The sequence below is a fragment of the Herpailurus yagouaroundi genome, unplaced genomic scaffold (assembly GCF_014898765.1).
Source record: "Herpailurus yagouaroundi ecotype Mexico unplaced genomic scaffold, PumYag 197, whole genome shotgun sequence".
NCBI lineage: Eukaryota > Metazoa > Chordata > Mammalia > Carnivora > Felidae > Herpailurus > Herpailurus yagouaroundi.
In genome coordinates this window covers 7,408,903-7,432,704 of record NW_024412428.1, presented here as the reverse complement: position 1 = coordinate 7,432,704, position 23,802 = coordinate 7,408,903, and the positions used below count along the sequence as shown (strand labels likewise).

The 23,802-nt window shown below is 43.9% G+C and overlaps 1 protein-coding gene across 1 annotated transcript in view; it reads left to right on the top strand.

The window, feature by feature from the left end:
* The window catches only part of FLT1 (fms related receptor tyrosine kinase 1), a 175,750-nt gene that overhangs the window by 11,186 nt on the left and 140,762 nt on the right, over positions 1-23,802 (top strand). Inside the window, exons 3-4 of the mRNA XM_040448115.1 lie at positions 16,678-16,774; positions 17,174-17,400. Coding sequence (XP_040304049.1) covers positions 16,678-16,774; positions 17,174-17,400 — 324 coding nt within the window. The remainder of the gene's footprint in view (positions 1-16,677; positions 16,775-17,173; positions 17,401-23,802) is intronic.

Here is a 23,802-nt window from a genome sequence, read left to right as displayed (position 1 = left end):
TCCTTCCTTCCTTCCTTCCTTCCTTCCTTCCTTCCTTCCTTCCTTCCAACTTGCAAATATACTATGCAGCAGCATTAACTATAGTCGTCCTGTTGTACATCGTATCTCTAGATGATTTACCTTGCTGATTACCATTATCAAAAATGGACGCATCTTTTTCAAGCCCTGTTGTGTCTTGGGCCTCTCCTCCCCAGCTAGATCATTCTTTTCAGGTATTCAAACCTGCAAGAAATCGAGAAAGAGGGAAAAGTGTTCTACTTCTTCCTTGATCGACCACTTGAGAGAATCTTTTCAATACCAGAATATGGCCACGTTCATCCAAATCTGAGAAAAACCCTGTCCTGCCACCTATGGAGGCGTTTTAGTGTTTGTTCCAAGCAAACAGTGGAAAATGTAGCCAAATAGATCTATACCTTGGATGAAAATTATAAGGACTGGTGATATATATACTCTTTGATTTTTTTTTTTTGTTTGTTTTCTTTTTCTAAGTTGGCACTAGAGAAGCGAAAAGTAGATGTGAACAATTGGAAAGGCAAGGTTGTATTAGAAGAGATTGCAAACAACTTGAAAATGCATTGTAAACTCTAGTTATGGAATTTTGCCTGTGATTAATGGCATTGTTTTCTTTTGGGAAAACACTGGATAACCCTCTTTTCCACATAACATCTCCTGCTGGATCGGATTTTTGTTCTCTGTTGTTCTTTGGAAATGTTTATAGCTTTGAAATCTTTTCCATAGGGGATTCTTTAAAAAAATTTTTTTTCAGTGTTTATTTATTTTTGACAGAGAGAGAGAGAGACGGAGCATGAGCAGGGGAGGGGCAGAGAGAGAGGGAGACACAGAATCCGAAGCAGGCCCCAGGCTCTGAGCTGTCAGCACAGAGCCCGACGCGGGGCTCGAACCCACGAACCCTGAGATTGTGACCTGAGCCAAAGTTGGACGCTCAACCCACTGAGCCACCCAGGCACCCTTCCATAGGGAATTCGACTAGAACTAAGAGAAAAAAAGAAATGCATGGGGATTGAGTAATTGGATGGTCCTAGAATGGACCTTATGTACCTCTAACTTCTTGGGGGCTAGAGAATATCTTGTTGATGTGCAAATCAGAACCGGTTGTTCCACATGCTCCCCAATCCCATTTCCTGTCCTGGCACCTGGTAAATGAGAAATAGCCTCTGCAGAGTATTTGTCACACAGAGTCACTTAGAAGGCAAATGAGAAGGGCGCCTGGGTGGCGCCGTCGGTTAAGCGTCCGACTTCAGCCAGGTCACGATCTCGCGGTCCGTGAGTTCGAGCCCCGCGTCAGGCTCTGGGCTGATGGCTCGGAGCCTGGAGCCTGTTTCCGATTCTGTGTCTCCCTCTCTCTCTGCCCCTCCCCCGTTCATGCTCTGTCTCTCTCTGTCCCAAAAATAAATAAACGTTGAAAAAAAATTAAAAAAAAAAAAGAAGGCAAATGAGAAACTCAGGAAACTCACATAAATGCTAATTTTCGGGAACTTCTAACTCACCTTAGCCTCTTTGGATTGACGTTACACTTAGTGATTCTGTGTCCAGGTATGTCTTTTTAGGAGCGACGGAATCCCAAAACACAGAGACAGTTGTTTTGGGTTTTGAATGTGTTTTACAGGCCAAGCAGGTGGGCAGATGATAGCCTTGCTAGAAGAATTCACTCACCATTTGGGGGGAATGTTAAGTCTAGACGTGGGATGGGAAATTTCTTTTAAGGAGTATATTTTCTTGGAATGTTTTGGAATGCTGTACTTTCTGCTGTGATTACATGAGGGGAACCATGGATCATCTCAAATTTAATTCTCCTGATGCCTATTTCATAACCAGTCTTCTTTCTAAGTATATGTGCAACTTCCCCTGTGAATCCAGCCATGCGGAGAAGACTTATTTTAGAACATTGTAACATACTCGCTTAAATAAGGTGCTCAAGCAGTTGTCGTCCATTAACCCATTGTATCTTATTTCAAGATGCAAACATAGTTGTGATTGTTGTGCTCCGTGTTGGTCACTGAAGATATGTCTTATTTTGTGAAGTTCGTGGAATTTTCCTGACATGAATCCCTTAAGTTAGTGAAGAGTTTAGGACTTCCTACGCTCAAAAATATGTTCTTTAAAAACAAGGTATACATGGTTAGGAGGTGATCTCTGTGTGTTGACTTAGATAATCTCCTACGTTTCTTGGTATTCACCTAATCTGCTTCTAGATGATTCATGACCTGAGGGGCCCCCCCAGGGCTGAGAGCCCGGATTCATCTTCCCAGCTATGAATTCAGTACAGTGCCTGGCACACAGTAGTCACTCAATAAATGCTGGTGGACCTGAATGAAACTGTATCATAGCCATTCTTCTGGGTTTCAGAGGCCCTTGTAGGAGTCACGGTTCCGCATTGGTTCACTTTCTAAGAACCTGTGTGCGCGTGTGGAGAGGAGGTTGGCAGAAATCTGCCCAAGAGCTGGCAGTCGGTCAGTCTCCCAGCACACCTGTAATGTTTGTTCCTTCCGTGCGGGCCATTCTCTGATTCCAGTGGCCCCTTTCTTATCTTTGGCTGAGCTGGCCATGTTCTCTTGAATTGAATCTAAACTCAGGATTCAAGGTGAGGGTTTAAGCTGCTCAGCCACTAGAGAAATGATTCCCAAGAGCTGTTTTCTTCAGATGAGCCCTCCCTCTGGAAAACTCTTAGCTGGTCAAGGTTCCCAAGCCCAGCACAGAAGGGAGACCGTTGACTGGGAATCCTAATTTTTAGGTACACCAATTCAGCCTGATGACATTAGGTAATGTTACCGCCACTGCTGTTGTTTTTGCCATCTTGGATAAAGACATTTGGGTTGAAGACTGTTTCCTCTTGGCTCTGGACCGTCCCCAGGGTAGGCTAGGAGGACAAGACAGGTGAGGAGGAGAGACAAGTCCCGACTAATGTAATCCTGAAAGTGAAAACTGAGCTTTTTTTGTTTTTTTTTTATTCCTCTCATTGCTTCACCTCCACCCTAGACCTCTTCCAGGATTTCCAAAAGCACAGCATGACCTGGGCAGATCTTCTAGCGAATGTTCCCTGTGGCTTTTATTCTAGTGGCCGGTAAAGCCAGATAAATCCCAGATTTTAAAAAATATGCAAACCAGAGCATTGGAAGAAGACAGTACGGCTCTCTCCTCTCAGCAAAGAGGTCAAGGAAAGCAGAGTTGTTCAGGGAAGAGCATTAAGGGTAGTTGATAAAGGAAAACAGTTGTCTGAAGGAAAGATGAAGCTTCAGAGGGTTTGAAGGTTTGGAAGTCTTCGAAGGAGAGAGAGAACCAAACGTTACCTTTAGCGAACACACACTCATTCTTCAGGTCTTAGCATCAACACTGTTCTTCTGTGAGAACGTCCCTCAGTCCCTGGGCTGGGCTAGCTGCCCTGCATCTCGTACTTTGCTGTGATAACGCACAGATATTATGTAGTTTTATATCCATATGTGAATTAATTATCAAGTATGAAATTTTATAATCTACATACACTTGTATATATGATGTTACATATGTGTATCTTTATCTCTCGTGCAGCCTGATTTACAAGCACTTTACAGAAAGTGATCTTGTTCATCTTATCCTGGCCTTCTTTTCGTATATGTTTAAGATATTAAATGGAGGAATAAATGCTGAGGTTTAAGATCAGAGAAATCACCAAGGTGAGGGGTGAGAGAAAGGGGTCGTATCGGGAATGTAGTAGGAAAAAAAAACCAGGGCTGGCTGGCAGTGAGAGAGAGATAAGAAGGATAGATAAATGAGAGAAACCAGTTCCCAGATTCCTAGGATCGTGGTTGAGAGCCCAGCGCTTAACCCAGTGCATCAGTCTCATGTCCGGGAATTGGTGGCTTAACTTTACTGGCGACTGGGGACCTTCCTACCTCTCTACAGAGTTCTTCCTTCCGGTTTTATGTAACTTCTGCTTATGGGTTTTGGGCTTGTCCTCCAGCGTCAGCTGATTCGTAAGTTATTTTAAAGCCCGTTAGGTTGTGCTCGCTTCGGCAGCACGTATACTAAAAGCCCGTTAGGTTGATGGCCAACAGGTAGCGGAAGTTGGTGTTTTGTTTTATTTTTTTCTTCCATCAGAGGTGTGATATCTTGGATAGTATCAAAACTGCTGATTCCAGAAATGAAATTCTAGGTAGGTTAACGAGGGTGTATGAGTAAAAATGCCCTGAGAACTAAAATCAGTATTCTCCCAGTTTGGGGTATAAATGACTGTAAAGTCTTTTATGGATATTTGTAAGGAAGGGCTTGTTATCACCTACTGAAGTGAACAAAAGCCATTCAGTAAATTATTTCTTTAAAAACTGAACTACTAATGCAGGAGGTGGGTTACTTTCCCTTCTAGAATCTTGGCTCTCAGCAAAACGTGTAGAACATTAGTTCCACCTGAGACAAGATTTATTTTTAAGTTTGTGAATCCGTAAGAAGATTGTCCAAATTTACTGTGTAAATTAAGCGAGTCTTAAGAAAACGTGGAAATTAAAGGAAGCCAGAATTAAAAAGAACAATTAAGTCGGCATAGTCGTCCCATTGTCTAAGCGGGATTAGTCTCCAAAAAATGCGTGATGAAAAGCAAGTGTATTTCAAATTGTTTAATTTAGAAGGAAACTGATTTTGACAACAGAAACACAATGGTCAAGAATAGTGTTTTAACGAGCCTTAGAAAGTATGCTAACATAGCTTTCAAAAACTCAATTCCCCTATGATGGATAACTTCATTGCACACAATTGGCCATTAGATCACAAGGGTCAGAGGGTTTGTATATATTACTGGTTACAAAGGCAGAGATCTCTCCACTCGCCTCTTAGCGAGGGAATTTATAAAGCACCTCTGTTACAGACCATTTAAAGTACTCCAGAAGAGGGGCGCCTGGGTGGCGCAGTCGGTTAAGCGTCCGACTTCAGCCAGGTCACGATCTCGCGGTCCGTGAGTTCGAGCCCCGCGTCAGGCTCTGGGCTGATGGCTCGGAGCCTGGAGCCTGTTTCCGATTCTGTGTCTCCCTCTCTCTCTGCCCCTCCCCCGTTCATGCTCTGTCTCGCTCTGTCCCCAAAATAAATAAATAACGTTGAAAAAAAAAATTAAAAAAAAAAAAAAAGTACTCCAGAAGAAAGTTCTCGATGTAGCTTAGGCTTCCGAAGCTGGATCAGTGTGAGCCTACAATGAACAAGAGAACCGTATCACACTCAGCCTGCCACGCTTTAGTTTTTCCCGTTTTTATGTGCAAAGCAAGTGGTACTTTGTCATTCTTAGTAATAGATTATAAGGTTGAAGAATATGTGAAAAGAGACCAAACGTTGGTAGACTGTGGTGACGTTTTTGGCTTTTCCTTGCTGGATAGTAGAGTTAAGGTGCACTCTTGCCTGCCTTCCTACTTGTTTTCTAGCATTCCTCATTTTATGACACACAGATCTTAAGGTGTTATTCTGGATTCAAAATTAAATCTTCAGGGGCGCCTGGGTGGCTCAGTCCGTTTAAGCGTCCGACTTCGGCTCGGGTCATGATCTCGCGGTTTGTGAGTTCGAGCCCTGCATCAGGCTCTGTGCTGACAGCTCAGAGCCTGGAGCTTCGGATTCTGTGTCTCCCTCTCTCTCTGCCGCTCCCCTGCTCACGCTCTGTCTCTCTGTCTCTCAATAATAAAGAAGCATTAAAAAAAATTTTTTTTAATTAAATCTTCAGCATCGTGCATTTTTTATGGTTATTTAATAGCATCACAATATACAACTCCATGATATATTCATTTTTTTTTTCCCAGAAAGAACTGTGTGTGAATCTGCAGTTTATTTGTGTTACATAACAGATTATAGGCAGGGACTACACATAATTTAAAAGTTCCGGGGCACCTGGGTGGCTCAGTCAGTTAAGCATCCAACTCTTGATTTCAGTTCAGGTCATGATCTCATGGTGATGAGATCGAGCCCCATGTAAAGCTCTATTCTGAGCGTGGAGCCTGCTTAAGATTCTCTCTGCCCCTCTCTCCCACTGGCACATACATGCTTTCATAAATGAATGAGTGAATGAATGGATGGGTGGATGAATAATCCAACCCTGTTCATATGCTTTAACCATTCTTTGGCAAGCTCCCATGTGGAAATGATTAAATATTCCCCATATCTTTTCTGGGATGCTTTCCTTCCTGATAGAACCCACAGGGATCCGCGTAAATAACCTGGCCCTGAAATTCGGATACCTGCTCCCATCATCTCCGTAGATGCCTGGCCCTTTGGCGCTGAACAGTTAATAGACACAGAGCACTTGGTAAAATACTTGATAGTAGGCCCAACTGTAATCCTAATGCCGTGCAGAAGGGAGAAAACTTTAGGTTTAAAATTGTGGGTTGCATACACGCTGTACTATGCTTCTAGACTGATAATTGTTTGGATTTGTATGAAGGTTGTAATCATTAAAAACATTTTTTTTCGTGACGTGTAGTTGACATACAATGTTGGATTAGTTTCAGGAATAGTTGTCTATTTAAAAATAACATGGAGGGTGCCTTTGGCAGAACTGAAACTTGTGCTCTAGACAAGAGATTAGAGATTAGAAGGCTGATGGTAAGGCATTCCGTGCATTCTGTTAATACTGCCACCATTTCTAATAACGCAGCTCTATCCAAATGCTCTCTTGGCCGTAAGCATTCTGTCGCTGACCGCACTGTGTTGTTTCAGAGCACTGTGATTCTGAAGAGGACGTAGCAAGTTCTGAAAGATGAACAAAACCGTTGCTTCCATTAAACCAAGTGCTGTATACTTAATCTTACACATACTGCATGCGTTTTTATTGAAACGGCACTTCGGCTTTTCAGGTGTGCATACGCTGAAATTTAATACATTCTGAATCTCAGGCACTCATAACCTGAAAACTAATACATTCTGGCCTGAATTAACTTGCGATTCGACGTGAGCGACAGCAGAACACTGTCGGTGACTGTGATCCATCCTATACGAGGTGGCTCTGGGCCCCGTTTCCCCACAGTCCTCCAAATGGTAACAACTGGGGGAGAACAGAGGCCAACGGGGTTACGCCCCAAATGTACTGGGTTTCCTGCTATTGGTAGAGAAGCACTACCTAACAGACAAAACCTTCCTCTGTGCATTTTTAGAGTGTGAAGATTGGTCTGTTCCTCTCCCTTTGCATAACCAGATGCAGGTCTCCCAGGCTTCTCTACTAAATACTTTACGAGCTACGTCTCGTGCCTTGTCAACCAGATCTTAACCCTTGCTCCGGGCAGCTCAGATCACTTCCGTGACATCGTATGGTAAATTGAAATGACATGTTGTTAGACAGCTCTGTGGAGGTGGTTTTTGACCTCCTTCCATAAAAGAGCAGCGGCGTGGGAGTAGAGCCTTTTTGGGAAAAGGTAACTTCTTGGTCGGCAGGAGATTTCTCACTGACCAACCTTAATTAACTCTGATGTCACATGAAAAGGAGCTGTGCACGGGTACAGGTCACTGGGAGGGTAGGCTCCTGATGGTAGTGCAGTGACAGGCCTAATGATAAATGAAGGCTCCCTGTTAAACCATGACCCTCCGAGAAGCCAGCGTTAAGTAAAAAGCTCGGAGAGGAACGCTGAAGACGTGCCCCCTCGTAAACATTGATAGTAGGAATGTCGGTGTTACGAGAGTACGTCTCTCTTGGTAAACATCTTAAACCATGCAGAATTCTTTCTTTTAAATAACTTTTGTGAAAGGAAAATGAAGGTGGCCAGTGACTCACGCGTGGGTAGAGTGAAGACTGTCCAAGTTCTGATTATTTTAGACATCGGCCACATCAGAGGCTAATAGCGTGTCCTCTGTGCCTTGTGCTGCAAAAACTATTTATGAATTTTGTTGACGGACAGTTAAAACACAAATGGTAAGGCGGCTTTAAAACACACCGTGGCAGGGGCGCCTGGGTGGCGCAGTCGGTTAAGCGTCCGACTTCAGCCAGGTCACGATCTCGCGGTCCGGGAGTTCGAGCCCCGCGTCGGGCTCTGGGCTGATGGCTCGGAGCCTGGAGCCTGTTTCCGATTCTGTGTCTCCCTCTCTCTCTGCCCCTCCCCCGTTCATGCTCTGTCTCTCTCTGTCCCAAAAATAAATAAACGTTGAAAAAAAAAAATTAAAAAAAAAAAAACACACCGTGGCAGAATTATTCAAGCAGACGTATCTATGGGGTATGTGCCAACACTAACTGCTGAAATTAACATTTAAATAATTTCATAATCTCTTCCCTTATTTTTTTCCCATTGAATTCAAGGCACAAATGCCATGTAAATGACGGTTTAAAACTTTCTGCTAAAGCATGGGGATCAGACACTCGACATCTAAAGTCTAAAGATTTGGGGGTTACTTCGAATAGTAAAATCTCTAAAGCCAGAAGCCAGTGAATTCTTTTTTGTGGATCTGGGTAGTAAAATCGAGAGCTTAACATCATGTAAGACGTAAAGGACGATAGCCAACCCCTGGGATTAGCAGCTTTCTACAAATTAAACGTATGGTTGCTGGACAGCAGCTACTTCAACATTCAGACCTTTGTAGACCCCGAGATCCATCACACGATTACTCTAATGTAAAATATCCTGTATTTGTCCATCCAAAAGTTGCCAATAATCTTATCAACATAAGGGATTAGTCAGCAGTAAGTCAGCAGGAGCTCCGTGCCATTGCCAGATACGTGTCGGCTTCTAAATCCCAGCCAAAAAGAGCTCTCCCTGTGTCTAAAACAATGAAGGAAACAATGCAAACATTCACCCCCCCGGACCTTTTACACAGCTACACCTGCTTCCCCCCCATACCTAAAACAACGTTGACCTTTTCACAGAGAGAGGTGTATGCATCCGAGTCAGGAGGTGTGTATGTGTGCATGTATTTAGGTTAACATCCTTTTTTTCTTTCGGAGTTTCCTTGACCTAACGCCAGTTGTTTGGAGGGGGAAACTAACATTTTGAAAATTAACGTTTGGCTAACCGTGGACTCAAGCTATGCCGCTGCTGTGCAGATCCCCATGGCTTTCCTGTCTTCCATGTGGTCCGTTGATAGATGGAATATGAACCCTTGGGTCTTTCTCCCATCATGCTGGAAATGAAACATGCATTATATGTATAAATACATTTATAATGCCCTCGTGCTGCCAGCTTTGCGGGTGGTGGGGTCTTCGCTTAAGACTGTCGTTCTCATGGTGCACTTGCTTATGATGTACCCTTTATGTTACCTGGTCAATACTTTAATAAAGGCACAACACGGAGGTTGAGACTAAGGTTCAGCTTCTTTTTTCTTTTTTATTAAGCACTAGAGCCCCCGCAGGAATTAGATCCCAATCAACAACTTTGGTAGTTTCTAGAAATTTGGTTCATCTGCAGTTGCATTCGTAACCTTTCTCCCACCCTTGCCTTCAACCAGAAAGATTCTATAAAACTTAGTCTATGAGACTTACGCTTTTAATAAAGTGCATCTTGGGGAAAGACTATCTTCCTTTATGATGAATTATGCTTAATTAACCTCATACAACCTTGCTAAAGGCTCATGGTCTTAAAATTAAATTTTGGAAACATGATACTTGGGGATTTATACTTAGATAAAGAGGTCATTTATCATGTAGGATTATGTACTGTTGAAAACATGCAAAATCAAAGACAGATGCATCTCATTTGAAATAAATCTGATATACAAAGCTTTGCATTAAAAAAGTATATTAGTGGGGCGCCTGGGTGGCGCAGTCGGTTGAGCGTCCGACTTCAGCCAGGTCACGATCTCGCGGTCCGTGAGTTCGAGCCCCGCGTCGGGCTCTGTGCTGACAGCTCAGAGCCCGGGGCCTGTTTCCGATTCTGTGTCTCCCTCTCTCTCTGCCCCTCCCCCGTTCATGCTCTGTCTCTCTCTGTCCCAAAAATAAATAAACATTGAAAAAAAAATTAGAATTCAATTTTAATATGAAAGGAAACACCGCTAGGTTTCTACAGAGAGCTCTAACAACAGTTTTCAATGTGACTCAGTTTGTTACAATGCCAATTTCAATGGTTACAATTCAAAATCCACCATTAGAAGTGACTTAACATCGAATCAAATTAAAAAGGTGGTCATTCGGGGGAACAGTGAGGTTTTTTTTGCAATATGTTTGTAAAACTTCTAACACATAAAGAGTGATGTTACTGAGCATGAGGGAAAAAAATCAGCCTTCTGCAGCTTGAAGCTGGAAAAATAGTGTAAAATCTAATAGTGATAGAGAAGTCGGTAGCAACGAAGTTCAAAATAGCTCCATATTCCGTGTCTTCAACTTACCTGATTACTTTAGTCATAAGATTTTATTTTATTTTATTAATTTTCTTTATTTTTTTATTTTATTAATTTAATTTAATCGTATCGTGTTATTTTCCTTGAGGCTTCATGCCCAGCCCGGAGCCCATAAATGGGGGTTGAGCTCAGAATCCTGAGATTAACCCGAGCAGAGAGCAAGAGTTGGACGCTTAACCGATGGAGCCACTCAGGCTCCCCGTAAGTTCTTTATTAAAAAAAAAAAAAAGTTTTGAGATAAAATTCACGTACCGTGAAACTCACCATTTTAAATCGTGTAATTTGGTGTGGTTTTAAAAAATGCTTGCTTATTGATTGGTTGGTTGATTGATTGATTGATTTAGAGAAAGAGGGAGAATGTGGGAGAGGCAGAGAGAGAGGGAAAGCGAGAACCCCAAGCAGGCCCCATGCTGTCAGCCCTACATGGGGCTTGATCCCACGAACTGTGAGATCCTATAATTCGGTGTTTTTTTTTTTTTAACGTATTCAGCATTGGGCAGCCATCGCTGTAGCAGGATTCCGGCGCAGAGGGTGGGGACCCCGAGACTCTCCTCTCCAGGAAGCAGCTTGATCTGTGCCGGGACTGCTCCGTTGGGTTCGTAGCCGAAGACCCGAAGAGCTGATGCCACGCGGCGTAGTTTTTTTTAATACGTTTTCTCTTTTCTCTGTCTCCCATGTTTGGTAACACAGAAACATGCAGTCTGATAAAAAGTGGCCTCGTGGTACGAGGTCATGAGGGATGTTCTCACGTACGCGTGGAGTCAGGTTGCCTTGAGGTGGTTTTTGTTTTTGTTTATTTTCGATCCTTAGGGAGAGGACCCTACCGCACCACTGCTGTCTAATTTTAGAACATTTTCACCACCCCAGGAAGAAGCCCCATACTCTCCATTTTTTTTTTCCCCTGCCCCTAGCCACCACTAATGTATTTTCTGTGGATTTGCCTACGCTAGACATTTCAGACAAACGGAAGCATGCGGTGTGTGGCCATTTGTGACCGGCTGCTTTCACTTAGTGGTGTTTTTGCTTTGGGTTCTCAAATGAGAGACATTTCTTTTCTCACAGTCTGGAAGCTGGAAGTCCAAATCTGAGGCATCGACAGGTTTGGCTTCTCCTGAGGCCTTTCTCTGTGGCTTGTAGACGGCCGGCTTCTCCCTCTGTTCTAATACGGCCTTTCCCTTTTTTGTGCACCTGCATGATATTTTCAAGGGCCATCTAGGTTGTAGTGTGTATAAGTACTTCATTCCTCATGAGTATTTTTGACGTGATTTCTAACTTGTATATGCGTATCCGTGACTGTAATCTCCAGATCATAGAACTTTTAGTCTGGAAGGAATTCTGAAATTCTCAGGCCAACCCCCTCTGTTGCCAGATGAGGCACCTGAGGCTTCCGTGATATGCCCGTGGCTACCACAGTAGCTAAGCTGGAGAGATCAATGATGCTAAACAAAAACTGGAAAAATCTGGATGTTTCATGATTTCTATCTGAGTAAGGCCCCTTTCTTACAGAGAATAACCCTTTGATTTCAGTATCGTAGAAGCACAGGAAGGGGCAGGGGGACGTCTGGAAGAAAGAGGAGCTGAGAGGTTTATCTTGAAACTGCATTCAGCCAACAAGAACACTGTTTTTACTCAGAACAATAAAAACAGCGGTTTTCCAAGGCTACTTTTAGTCAGACTTTATGTAAGAGTCTCTCTCAGTCTTAAAAGTGATGGGCCAGGCTATCTGGTTCATCGTGACCTATGGTGGAAGTTTGGTGTGTTAGTATCCAGCAGGGTTAGCTTTGAAGAAAGAACCTCAATCGTTGGGGCCTTGGCTTTGATTGCAAAATAAAGCCGTACTTTACTTGGAATTGTACTCACTCTTCCCACTGAAGTCCAAGAAGGCGCTCCATTTTGCCTAAGACGTGAAGGTGGGGAATGGAGAACGCGTTTTAGAATAGTCTGTGTGTGGGCTTTCAGCCAGAGGTTTGGCGTGTGGGAAGGGAAGGGGTTTTTGTCAGAGAGTCATGCAGTTCTATTCTTTCTACCTGCCAGACGAAACAGAACAAACAATGAAGAAAATATTCAGACAAGAATAATATAAAGTGTCCCTATTCACCTAAGTCCGTATACACCTACTGGTTTTAAGTTTTTTATTTAAGTAATCCATACACCCAGTGTGGGGCTTAAACTCACGACCCCGAGATCCAGAGTCACATGCTTTTCTCACTGAACCAGCCAGGTACCCCCCACGGTAGTTTTTTAACACTATTATGGCACAACGCTTGATAGCTTATTCTAATAAAGGAGCATGTGATAAATCCGTTTCCGTGGTCTGCATTGTTTTTTGTTTTGTTATTTAAATGATGACTTTCCTGACAGAACTGGATCTCTTTGCCTCTCATGATTACAGTAGTCCCCCCATATGTCTGGTTTTGCCTTCCACGGTTTCAGTCACCTGTGGCCTAGAAGCACTCATCCTCTTTCTGACGTACGGGCAGAAGGTCATTAATAGCCTCACGCTCTGTCACCGTGCCTGCGTCACTGACCTCACTTCACCTCATCACGTGGCCATTGTGTCATCTCACATCATCAGAAGGAGAACGGTGGGTGCAAGTACAGTGAGATATCTTGCGAGAAAGACCACACCCGCGTGACGTGTATTGCAGTGTATTCTAATAATTGGCCTGTTTTATTATTCTTGTTCATCTCTTACTGTGCCAACCTTAAGAACTGAGCTGAATCACGGGTGTGTATGCGTGGGGAAAAAACATAGTATATGTAGGGTTTGGTGCTCTTGTGGTTTCGGGCATCCACTGGGGGTCTTGGTCCCTTGCAGATAAGGTGAGACTGCTGTCTATTGTAGTTGAGTTGGACAGAAACAGTAGTTCACAGACCACCTAATTCACTGAGGGGACCATAATTTGTTTAAACCAGGTTTCTGGGCCACCGTGGCCAACGGTGGGAAGTTCGGGTCCCCGTGTGAGCTGCACACGGGGAGAATCCTTGTTAAATTCTAGCACTCCCCTTTTGGAAATAAAGTATCCTGGGGATCTGTTTCCAACTGGGCAGTGTGATTCTGAGCCATCACTGAGAAGAGCCAGCTGATTTTCACTTGCTGTGACAATGGATATGGGATAGGTACATATTTATATCTTTTTTTTTTTTTTTACGTTTATTTATTTATTTGGAGAGTGAGGCGGAAGGAGAGAGCATCCCCAGCAGGCTCCGCGCTCAGTGCGGAGCTCGACGTGGGGCTCAAATTCATGAACCATGAGATCTTGACCAGAGCCAAAATCAAGAGTCAGACGCTTAACCGACAGAGCCCCCCACGAAGCGCCTCCATATTTATATATCTTGATATACATCACTAGTGAAATGGAGAAAGGGCTGACCTACAGTAGAGACTCAAAGAATGTTAGTCAAATCTTCACTACTCAAGTAGGCGTATGGGCGTTAAATTGCTTTAAAAAATGTTTTCAGGCCTAATGTGTTTTCCAAGCATTTGAGGAATAAATATTTCACTTTCCTTTTCCCTGTTAGTTTTCCTGTTAAACTATAGTCTTGGCACGTCCGTTAATCTTTATGAGATTCTGGTTTCCTATTAACTGAAGAATGATGGGATACTCAGAGTGTCCAGTTCCTTGGAGATCTTTTCCTCCTACTCCTCCTTTCCTTTGTTTTAATCAACTACTTCTATCTAGCTTCCTCATTCCGATTGCAAAATTCGTTGATGACGGGGGGAGACTAATTATATAGCAAATTATTTTTCTTAGCATTTTCCCCCCTAAACTTTCCAAGAACCCTATCGTTTTCTGTGTCTTATTTAACTGCTCAGTTGTGTTGCTTTCTTTCAGTGGGACGATGGGATGGGAAGTGCCGACGAGAGTGTGTGGATGGCGTATTGGGGTTGTTTTTTTTTTTAATTTTGTTTTTCATTTTAGAGCAAGAGGGAGGTGGGGAGAGGGGCAGGGGGGGGGGGGGGGAGAGAGAATCCCAAGCAGGCTCCATGCTCAGTGCAGAGCCCGACGCAGGTCCCGATCCAACGACCCTGGGATCATGACCTGAGCCAAAATCTAGAATTGGACGCTCAACTGACTGAGCCTCCAGGTGCCCCTGGATGGCGTGTTCTTTAAGGGCCTCTTCTCTGTATAGCACTTCCCTCAGCTGTGATTTGGGTGGGTCCTTGAGGTCCAAGCTTCCTTCTGATGAATGTCAGGAGTGCTGTTTTTTGGGGGGCGCTGATAAAGACTCATATGATTCGGAAACCAAAGTGGTAGTCAGTGGGGTTCACCTCATGTCATGAAAAGGGAGGCTTTCCCCTGGCCTCTTGGGTGAGAAAGCTCATCAGCTCCACGTCAGCCGTAGAGATACTTCCACGTACTGCCAGAATTTTCTGCAGGAGTCTTCGCTGGATTTTTTCCAGCACACGAACAACTGCTTAATTAAATCTCCAGAATTCCGTGCCATAAAGTAGGACAGCGAGTATCCTGGCCCGGACGTTTTTCAGAATAGGTGTTATCAGTTGCTGACTGTGGCTTGAGAAAACCTTAGTGTTCCCACGGATCACTGGTTTTGAGCTACATGTTGCCTCAGGAAACTCCTAAAGATAAATAAATAAAGTACAAAGTGCTTCCCCAGGTACCTGAATGGGTTGACGTGTTCTGTGGGGTTATTGGATAGACCGATTGCATCCACAAAATAAAATAAAATCCATTGATTTTAACTTAAATTAGTTCATATGGAGCCCTTTTTTCCTAGTAGCAATCTGATACCAGGACCTATGGTGTATAAAAGTTGCTTTTACAACATTAATATATATCACCAGCAAACACCGGAAATGCAGATTAAGTTCACGTAATGTCTTGGCAATTACATCTCAACATAATACTCGGTGACACAAGTCGGGGAGAGCAAGTCTGCGAGATGGCAGCGATTGGGTATCTGCCCCATGTCAGGCAGCACCCACCACTTAGATGACATAGCACTGAAACCACACGCCATGCCTGCAAGGTAGGTCACGGGCTTTCCGGTTTCACACACGAGGATACTAAGGAGCAACAGTACAGAATGCCAAGACCATGCACTTAGTAAATGGAGAACTTAAGCTTCAAATGCAGGCCTTTTAAGTAAGTCTAGTTTTCTTTGCGATAATAGGACCCACGAGTAACGCTAGAGAGTACTGCTAGCCTTAACCGTGGAGTTTGACGTGTGTATCTCATCTCCCTGATCTGTGATCTGACATGAAAACCTAGAAGATTGTTCGGCTCAGCCATCTATCTTGAACTCCACCGCGTGAGCCTATTTCTTAAGTGAAAAAATATTTTTAAGATTGGCTCCAATTTTCCTCCAAGAATATCCATTCTCCACCCCCCCTAACCCTTATCCCTGCTAATCCTGGGCCCTGATGTCCTGCTTTTACCAGGCATCTGCAGCTGCCTCCACTGGGGGGGGGGGGGGAGCAGGAGGCAGGAGAGATCCTTCTTGATATTTATTGTGATGAGTCAGTGCCCAACGCCGCTTCAGGAGAGGATCACCCTCCAATAACACCAATGGTTCCAAGGATCATGGGACTGGAGATGTCAGAAATGGAGTCAGATACCCAAGGTCATCTAGCCCAGTCTCTTGGTTTGCAGATAAGAGAACTGAGGTCTGGAGAGAGAGGTGGCTTGGCTAGTGGCACACAGAGTCCCTCAGGTGGATGCTATTATCGTGTTGTATGGAGATGTGTAGATGTCCAGGCACTTTTGTGTGGCTTATTTCATTGTCTCGCAACATTCCCCATGAAGTATGCTTGTCGAATGTCACGTAGAGGTGAATAGTTCCTTTTTTCTGTTCCATTATAGAGGGAACTTGGAGATTATGTAAGACAAACCAAGGGCTTCTAAAACCGATTTTGGTCTATAATTGGTTTTCCAAATGAGGAAACTCGTTCAGAAAGAGAAATGACTCACCCAAAATATCATGACCTTACTAATCACTGAACTATGTCTATAACCCAGGAAGTATGTATACTTTGTATTTGAGAAAAAAAGATCAGCCAGGCCTGTATGACCAGATTATCCACCAGGGTGGAAGTTCAGTTTTGAAGGACACTGACATTTAATCCTGAGAGTTTTTGATGCTACTTTGTATTCTTAATGTGGCTGCATTTAGAAACGTGCATGAATCTATTAATGTTCTAAATTTAATGGTTTTGGGATCTTACTTAAATCATCTGGTATAATAGGGCATATAATATTTGTGAATGAGGCTAGGACTGGGAAAAAAATTGTGAGTTAAAAGAATTTAATATGACATGTACCCTTTTGCACGGGCAAGCAAGTTAAAGGTTCGAAGTGATCTTCGTGGAAAGATAGGACTTCAAGGAAAATGAGAAGGCAATTTGCGAATAATAAATTTCCAAAATTTGTTTTCCAGGATCTAGTTCAGGTTCGAAATTAAAAGGTCCTGAACTGAGTTTAAAAGGCTCCCAGCACATCATACAAGCAGGCCAGACACTGTATCTCAAATGTAGGTAAGTGACTGTGTTGGTTCGGGGATAACCTGGTTGCCTTTCCTAAGGCAAAAATCATTCCCTGGCAGAGTAGAAACGTGGCCTCTCAGAGAACAAAGGTGGGGACTTCAGTGGTCTCTTGTGATCTGCAAAGTGCAAGCTGTATGCTCCAGCTTCACAAGGAGAGACTCACTCGGTCAAGGAGAAACACGGAAGGGATGCCCCTAGCCTTTTTTTTTTTTTTTTTTTTTTTGCATTTTGCTTCCGAGTTGTTTAAAAGCTTTCTAAACGCCAAGTTGTGTCTCTGTCCAGAAGATGACCACCTTTCAAGGCCCTCAGAACAGCGCTTCCTAACGAGATGGATGCTTGGGACCTGGCCCCAGCCCTCACTGTGTTGTGTTTCCTTATCTGTGATTGCAGAGGGGAAGCAGCCCATTCATGGTCTTTGCCTGAAACAGTGAGAAAGGAAAGCAAAAGGCTGAGCATAACTAAATCTGCCTGTGGAAGGAATGATAAACAGTTCTGCAGTACTTTGACCTTGAACATGGCTCAAGCAAACCACACTGGCTTCTATAGCTGCAAATATCTATCTACACCCACTTCAAAGAAGAAGAAAACAGAATCTACAATCTATATATTTATTAATGGTAAGATCTCTGTTTTCTACATTCTGTTTGCCGTGAGATATAAATTCACCCTGGTCCCTTGGAAAGTGGGCATTCCTTGTGGTGAAGGACATGAACCAGGAAAGAGATTCTGCCCCCAGAAACTGGTGGAATGCATTTTCAGTGCATTTCTTGAGTGTCCGCTTCAATCACAATCCTCAAGGCCCGGTAGTCAATGATGTGTTCCCTGCAAGGAGGGACTTCTTGTCTAGTTCGTTCACCGCCGTATCCATAGCACCGAGAGGAAATGGGTGGCCCATTGCACAGTTGGATCAATAAATGAGCGACAAGATTTTAGTTCAATTAAGAGCAAAATAGAATGTAAGATTTTTTTTGTCCTTTAACACAACTGTATTCTCTTACATGTCAGAATTGTAAAATACTGTTCTTTCTACCAAATTACAAAGGTAATGTTGCTAATGTCCCTTGAATGTTACAAAATTGGTTCCAGTTGATGATGTTGAATTATTCCGTGTTCGTCAAGCAAGTATTGTAATGACAGTAGGAGCTGGCGTGTATCATTCCGTAGTAGAATGGGCAAAAGGTAAAAATGAATTGCTTTCCAGTTATAATTTTTATGGCACTGTTTTTCACTCCTTGGAGAACGAACAAACCAAGTGATACTCAGAGGCGAGAAATGCAAAATCCTTAAAGAAATATACGTTGACGGTAGAAACGGGTCCCCAAGAAAGAATAAGGAAAATGGCCCATCATTTTGTTCTTCCTTGCTTAGTTCCAACCAATTTCCAAAACTTGTTGAGTGGGATTTAAAGCAACAACAACAACAAACCCCCAAGGCTCTAGAGAACACAAAGCAAAATTAGTTGGCATCTGGCACAAAATCAAGTTAAAAAAACCGAACAAGCAACCATTGCTGTCGATAGTCTATACATGGTGGGCCTGCCTTCTGGTGAGTCCTTGCATTGGAGCAAGTTTGGGCAGGATTCTTTTTTTTTTTTTTTTTTTTTACGTTTTGAAATGAGACAACTAGACCGTGTTTTACCGAGCATAACATGTGATCGCCCAGATTCAGAACTAGTTTTAGGAGACAGTAGAACAGTTGTGTGATACAGTCAGTAACATCTGTCTAGCTTTGATGAGCCTGATTGAGACTCAGCTGCTTCTCTGCTCCTGTTTTTACATGTTGCACTTTTCCAAGGGGGTAGATAACAACTTCCTAGCAGTTTGCCATCACAGGAATGGAGCAAGTGTACTTCAAAGTACGAGGGGGGAGTAGGCCTGGGATCTTGGCTTGGGGAAGTCAGCCCACTTCCCACAGGAGGGACGTGAGGCTGGCAGGCAGAAAACGCTGGAGTGGGGAGTGGCGCAGAGTAGGGACGGAGACTTCCAGAGAGGTACCTTTGCAGCCCATGGAAAAAGCAGACACAACCTTTGATAGTGGTGCCAAAAAGTCACGGACCCAGCCACCCGTTCTCTTTTTCTAGTTCCACATAGTATGTTATGTTCTTTCTGGCACTCGTGGAGGAAAAGAAAACGCTTTTATTCCCATCTCTCCAGGGGAATGGGAGAAGATTCATTCGTACTAAAATTCTCCTAAGAAACTTTTTCTCCTGTGGGTTTATCAGAATCTGACTTGCAAATCAGATACTCAGATGGGTAAAAAACAACCCCAAAAACATCTCTCTTATTTTTTTCCGAAAAAATAACGTTCAGCTCTTTTCACTTTTACCTCCTACACGCCTATTAAACTGTACTCTGAATAGTAACACCGGTTTTGTGGTCTTTCCTGATAGTGATGTTGATCTCCTAACACACTTCATTGAAGTCCAAGGTAGCTGCGATATAGTTTACGAAGCGATTGTAACTTTTCCAAATCGTGTAACATTTTACGCATTTCCTATTTTCATTTGTTTTTTCAATTCCTTTGAAAAAATGCAGTCGTATGCTTCCATGTTAATGGAATACATACTACGTTGCAGGTTTAATTTCTTTTGGGGGCACGAAACCTACCTCTGATGAGTCAGAATTGTCTCTGGGATTAATAAAACTCCAACCAGTTCCTGATACACAGCTGTGATTACTCACTAGTCGTTCACTGGTTGTCACTTATTTATTATTGTTGAATGTTTACTTCAGAGCACATTATTCTGTCTGGAGGACTTCTCTCCTGAGAAGCATCTGCAGATGTGTTGGCATTTGATTTTGGTTTTCTCTGAAGGTGAGAAACGGTGTGAGACACATCTTTAGAGAGAGACTTAGGTTTGTGGTCCGATGGGGTGCCAAGGAAAAGAACCGGGGCCGTGTAGCTTTGTCCGTGGAGAGCCAGCACGTGAATTATAACCCAAACCATTATGTAGGCATTGTTGATTCCCTGCTGTGTAACCGGCAGTCTTCCCCCTTCCCAACTGGGCACTGATTCGCACACCACATCTCATACGTGGTGTACAGAAAGATCAACATTGCCACTTTGGCATTACAGCTTGTTCAGATCCCCCAAGCCTCTGACATAATACGTTACGTCAATTTAATTATTGGAGTAATTAACTTTAAGTACCTTAATTACTGAATGGTCTGGTAAATTACAATTTCCTTTAACGTAATAAGTCCTTACGTTTGTATTTTCTTTGCGTTTAAACCAATGGGTTTGTTTGCGTCGTGCCATTTTGTTTTCGCCACCGCCCCTCGAAGCACTTCTTTTCGTTTTCCAAGCGAAGGACCTGAGACCCACTTCACGTTGAGGCTACGTGGGGAGTGACCAGAAGAGTATTAGCAGCAGAGTAAGGGAGTCAGGTTTTTCCCTTCCGAGTCTCCGTGGTGGGAGCACATCCAGAGAGGGCAAGACAGAGGCGGGGAGACCAGGGAGGGGGTTGTTGAGTGCACTGAGGCAGGAGAGCTGGTGGTCCCAGGTCGCTTTGGCAGCCACGGGGAAGTGGAGAAGTCGGTGGGTTGGAGGGATTCAGTTGACCTTGGTGGGTGGTTGGGTCGTGGCGGGTGAGGGAGAGCAGTCAGAGACCCTCGGATTTCCGGAGGGGACCTGGGCACCTTGTTCCCGGACCCATACTCAGGGAGAGCTTTGTCTCACTAAATGACACCGATGCAAAGACAGTCATCCTCTCTCCCGATACACCCTGGGCTTGGGCTTGATAAAATGACTGCTGAGTGGGAGTAGTTGAAAGACACTATATGCATTTAGAAAAATTGTTCCCGCAAAATGAATGGATTCCACCCCCGCACCCCCCCCCCCAGACTCCCTGCATAGTTATAGCTACAAAATTCTGGGTCACAAAGAAAAGCAAAGTGTAAAGCGCTCCTTCATGCTTTGCTACGTGCAAACTAAGATTTCTAGATGACTAGTAATGTAAGGGCTACTTAGGTGGTGTTCACCCGCCCCTTTGCAGAGAGGAAGGAATGCGTTTGCACGGCTTTTCTGCCGCTGGTATACACAAGAAATTGGCTCCAGCTCAACCTTTCCTAAAAGGAGGATTTCATTGAAACTATTACGATAATATGTGAGTCGGGGCCATAAAGTAAGAAAATGGAGAAGTTTTTAATGGCATCTCTGAAGTATTTAATATTTTGTCAGCGTCTCCGGTTTAGTTAGGAAGGCCTTGAACTTAGCATGATGAGTTCCCCACACTGTGAAGTCAGCCTGGATTCTTCCTCTCTCCACGACTGAGCCTTTCCGGGCTATTTAAGAATAATGTCCTCTGTTGAAAAATTATAATGGAAAAGGGGGAAAAAAATGGATGTGCGTGTGTTACCTGCTGGGTGAATATCTCCTACCTCTTCCCTGTAGAAGAAACTCATCTTTTTTTTATCCTGCTTCTCTTTACCTGATTGCTTTTCTCTCTGAGACTATGAAAACAAAGTGGAGAATTTTCGTAACAGATTTTTTTTCTCCATTGGTTCTCTCCTGTGTGTAAAACTCATGAGACGTGCATAGCAGCTTAATTTCAGGTAAAAAAAAAAAAAAAAAAAAGAAAAAAAAAAAAGATGATCAGACACGCTGGGTACATCATTGAAAAGTAGCCGAGGTTCTAATGACTCTGATATTCTGGGAGAGATGGGGCACCTGGCTGGCTCATTCAGTGGAGCATGAGACTCTCGCTCTTGGGGTCGTGAGTTCGAACCCCATGTTGGGCACAGAGATTACTTAAAAGCATTTTCCAGATATTCTGGGAAGAGAATGATCATCACGCCTTCACGGAAAATGAGAAGAAGCTCTACCTGGCTATGGGACGCTCAGCATATAAAAATACTAATGGCACAGACATTCTGAGAAGGGTCCAATTACTCACTTGTTTTTGTTTTTATTTTTTAAATGTTTATTTTTGAGAGAGAGAGAGAGAGAGAGAGAGAGCACAAGGAGGAGAGGGGCAGAGGGAGAGGGAGTCACAGAATCTGAAACCGGTTCCAGGCTCTGAGCTGGCAGCACAGCCAGAGCTGAGCCACCCAGGCGTCCCTCATTTGAGTTATTTTATTTTTGAGAGTGGGAGAGAGAGGGTGGGGGGGCGGGGGAAGGGTAGAGAGAGAGGGAGACAGAGAATCCAAAGCAGGCTCCATACTGTCAGTGCAGAGCCTGATGTAGGACACAGGGCTTGAAGTCACAAGCCGTGAGATCATGACCTGAGCCAATGTCTTAACGACTGAGTCACTAGGGCACAGCCCGATGTACTCGTTTGTACAGTACTTCAGTTTCCTGAAGAGCTTTTACATAATTATCTCTGAGATAAACTATGCGGGTCTTATTTCTTCCCTTTTCTGGATGAGAGAGCAGCTTCAGCGACCTTCATGAGACAGAGCTAATAAAATGACAAGCCAGGATGGGGATCCGGGTGATCCCCGGGTGTTGTCACGACCCTGGCGTTTCAGCTGCTGACTTCAGACAACACTAATTGTCATTCGGTGGATTGTCTCGTTCTTAAAATTTTTTAAGTTTCAAATTCAATTTCTTTTTCTCTTGAGGAGTGATCGGCTAAGCTGGTTTCAGAGTGTTTTTCCGAGTGACAGATAGACCTTAGAGAAACTTCTCTTGATCCCAGAGAGCCTTGTGTTGTCGCCTGTTGGGAAGAGTCACCTGTTTGGGTGCCAGCCGCATGCACGGTGCTCCGTTACCCTGCTGTGTTCTAGCTCACGCGACATGGGAAGGAGACATCACTCTATTTACCAAGTTGATCAGGGCTTTTTATTTTTTATTTAATTGAATTTATTTTTTTATTAAAATTTTTAATCTTTATTTATTTTTGAAAGAGAGAGACAGAGCACGAGCAGGGGAGGGGCAGAGAGTGAGGGAGACAACCGAATCCGAAGCAGGCTCCAGGCTCTGAGCTGTCAAAACAGAGCCCAATACGGGGCTCGAACTCACGGACCATGAGATCATGACCTGAGCCGAAGTCGGCTGCCTCACCGACTGAGCCACCCAGGTGTGGTCAGAGCTTTTTAAAACGTACATCCCAACCTGCTAGTGGTCTGTGGAAGCAAATCAATGGGTTGTAATCGGCATTAAAACAGTAACAATAAAGCAGAATAGAATGGAAAATATCCAAGTATATTGCAAAACGCAAGGGTCGGCGTTATTTAGGGAAACTTTTTTTTTTTATTATTTTTTTTAATGTTTATTTATTTTGGGGACAGAGAGAGACAGAGCATGAATGGGGGAGGGGCAGAGAGAGAGAGGGAGACACAGAATCGGAAGCAGGCTCCAGGTTCTGAGCCATCAGCCCAGAGCCTGACGCGGGGCTCGAACTCACGGACCGCAAGATCGTGACCTGAGCCGAAGTCGGACGCTTAACCGACTGAGCCACCCAGGCACCCCATGGGGAAACTTTTAAATAAAACTTTTGTTTCCACTTGATGCACATACGCATATACACATGTACACACTCGTATTTTACGTGTGTGTGCGTGCGCGTATGTGGATCAAAGGGAAACAAAAGTTTAAAGAGTCTAATGTAAAATGTATGTCTTATTATGGAGCTCAGTAGAGTCAGTTGAAAATTTCAAACTTCCCCAAGTTTAAGCAAGTAAACTTAGTAAAGTGCTAGCTAGTGTAGACAGCGTAGGTCATCCCTATACTTTGTGTTTAGGGAAACAGCACCAGTTATAAGCACGACGGTGTTTTTTGCACCGTGCTGATGCAGAGGCATGGGGACAGCTCCGTGGTGGAGAGAACTGCTCTCCTCCCGTGGATGTGACTGCCCCGCTGCTGGGTGCTCCTGTACAGGACAGTCCCTGCGTTCCCGAAACGCGTCTCCCGCAAATCGGCGTGACCCCGGAGGGGCCGTCGGCAGACGGAGGTGATCTGCAGACGTGGGTCACACATCTGCTCTGTGCAAGGCCCCGTCGCCTGTTCTGTGGGAGGCACGGAGAGCAAAGTTCAGGGGTCTTAACGATTTTGGAGTCCCCCTGGGCTAGGACCGTGAC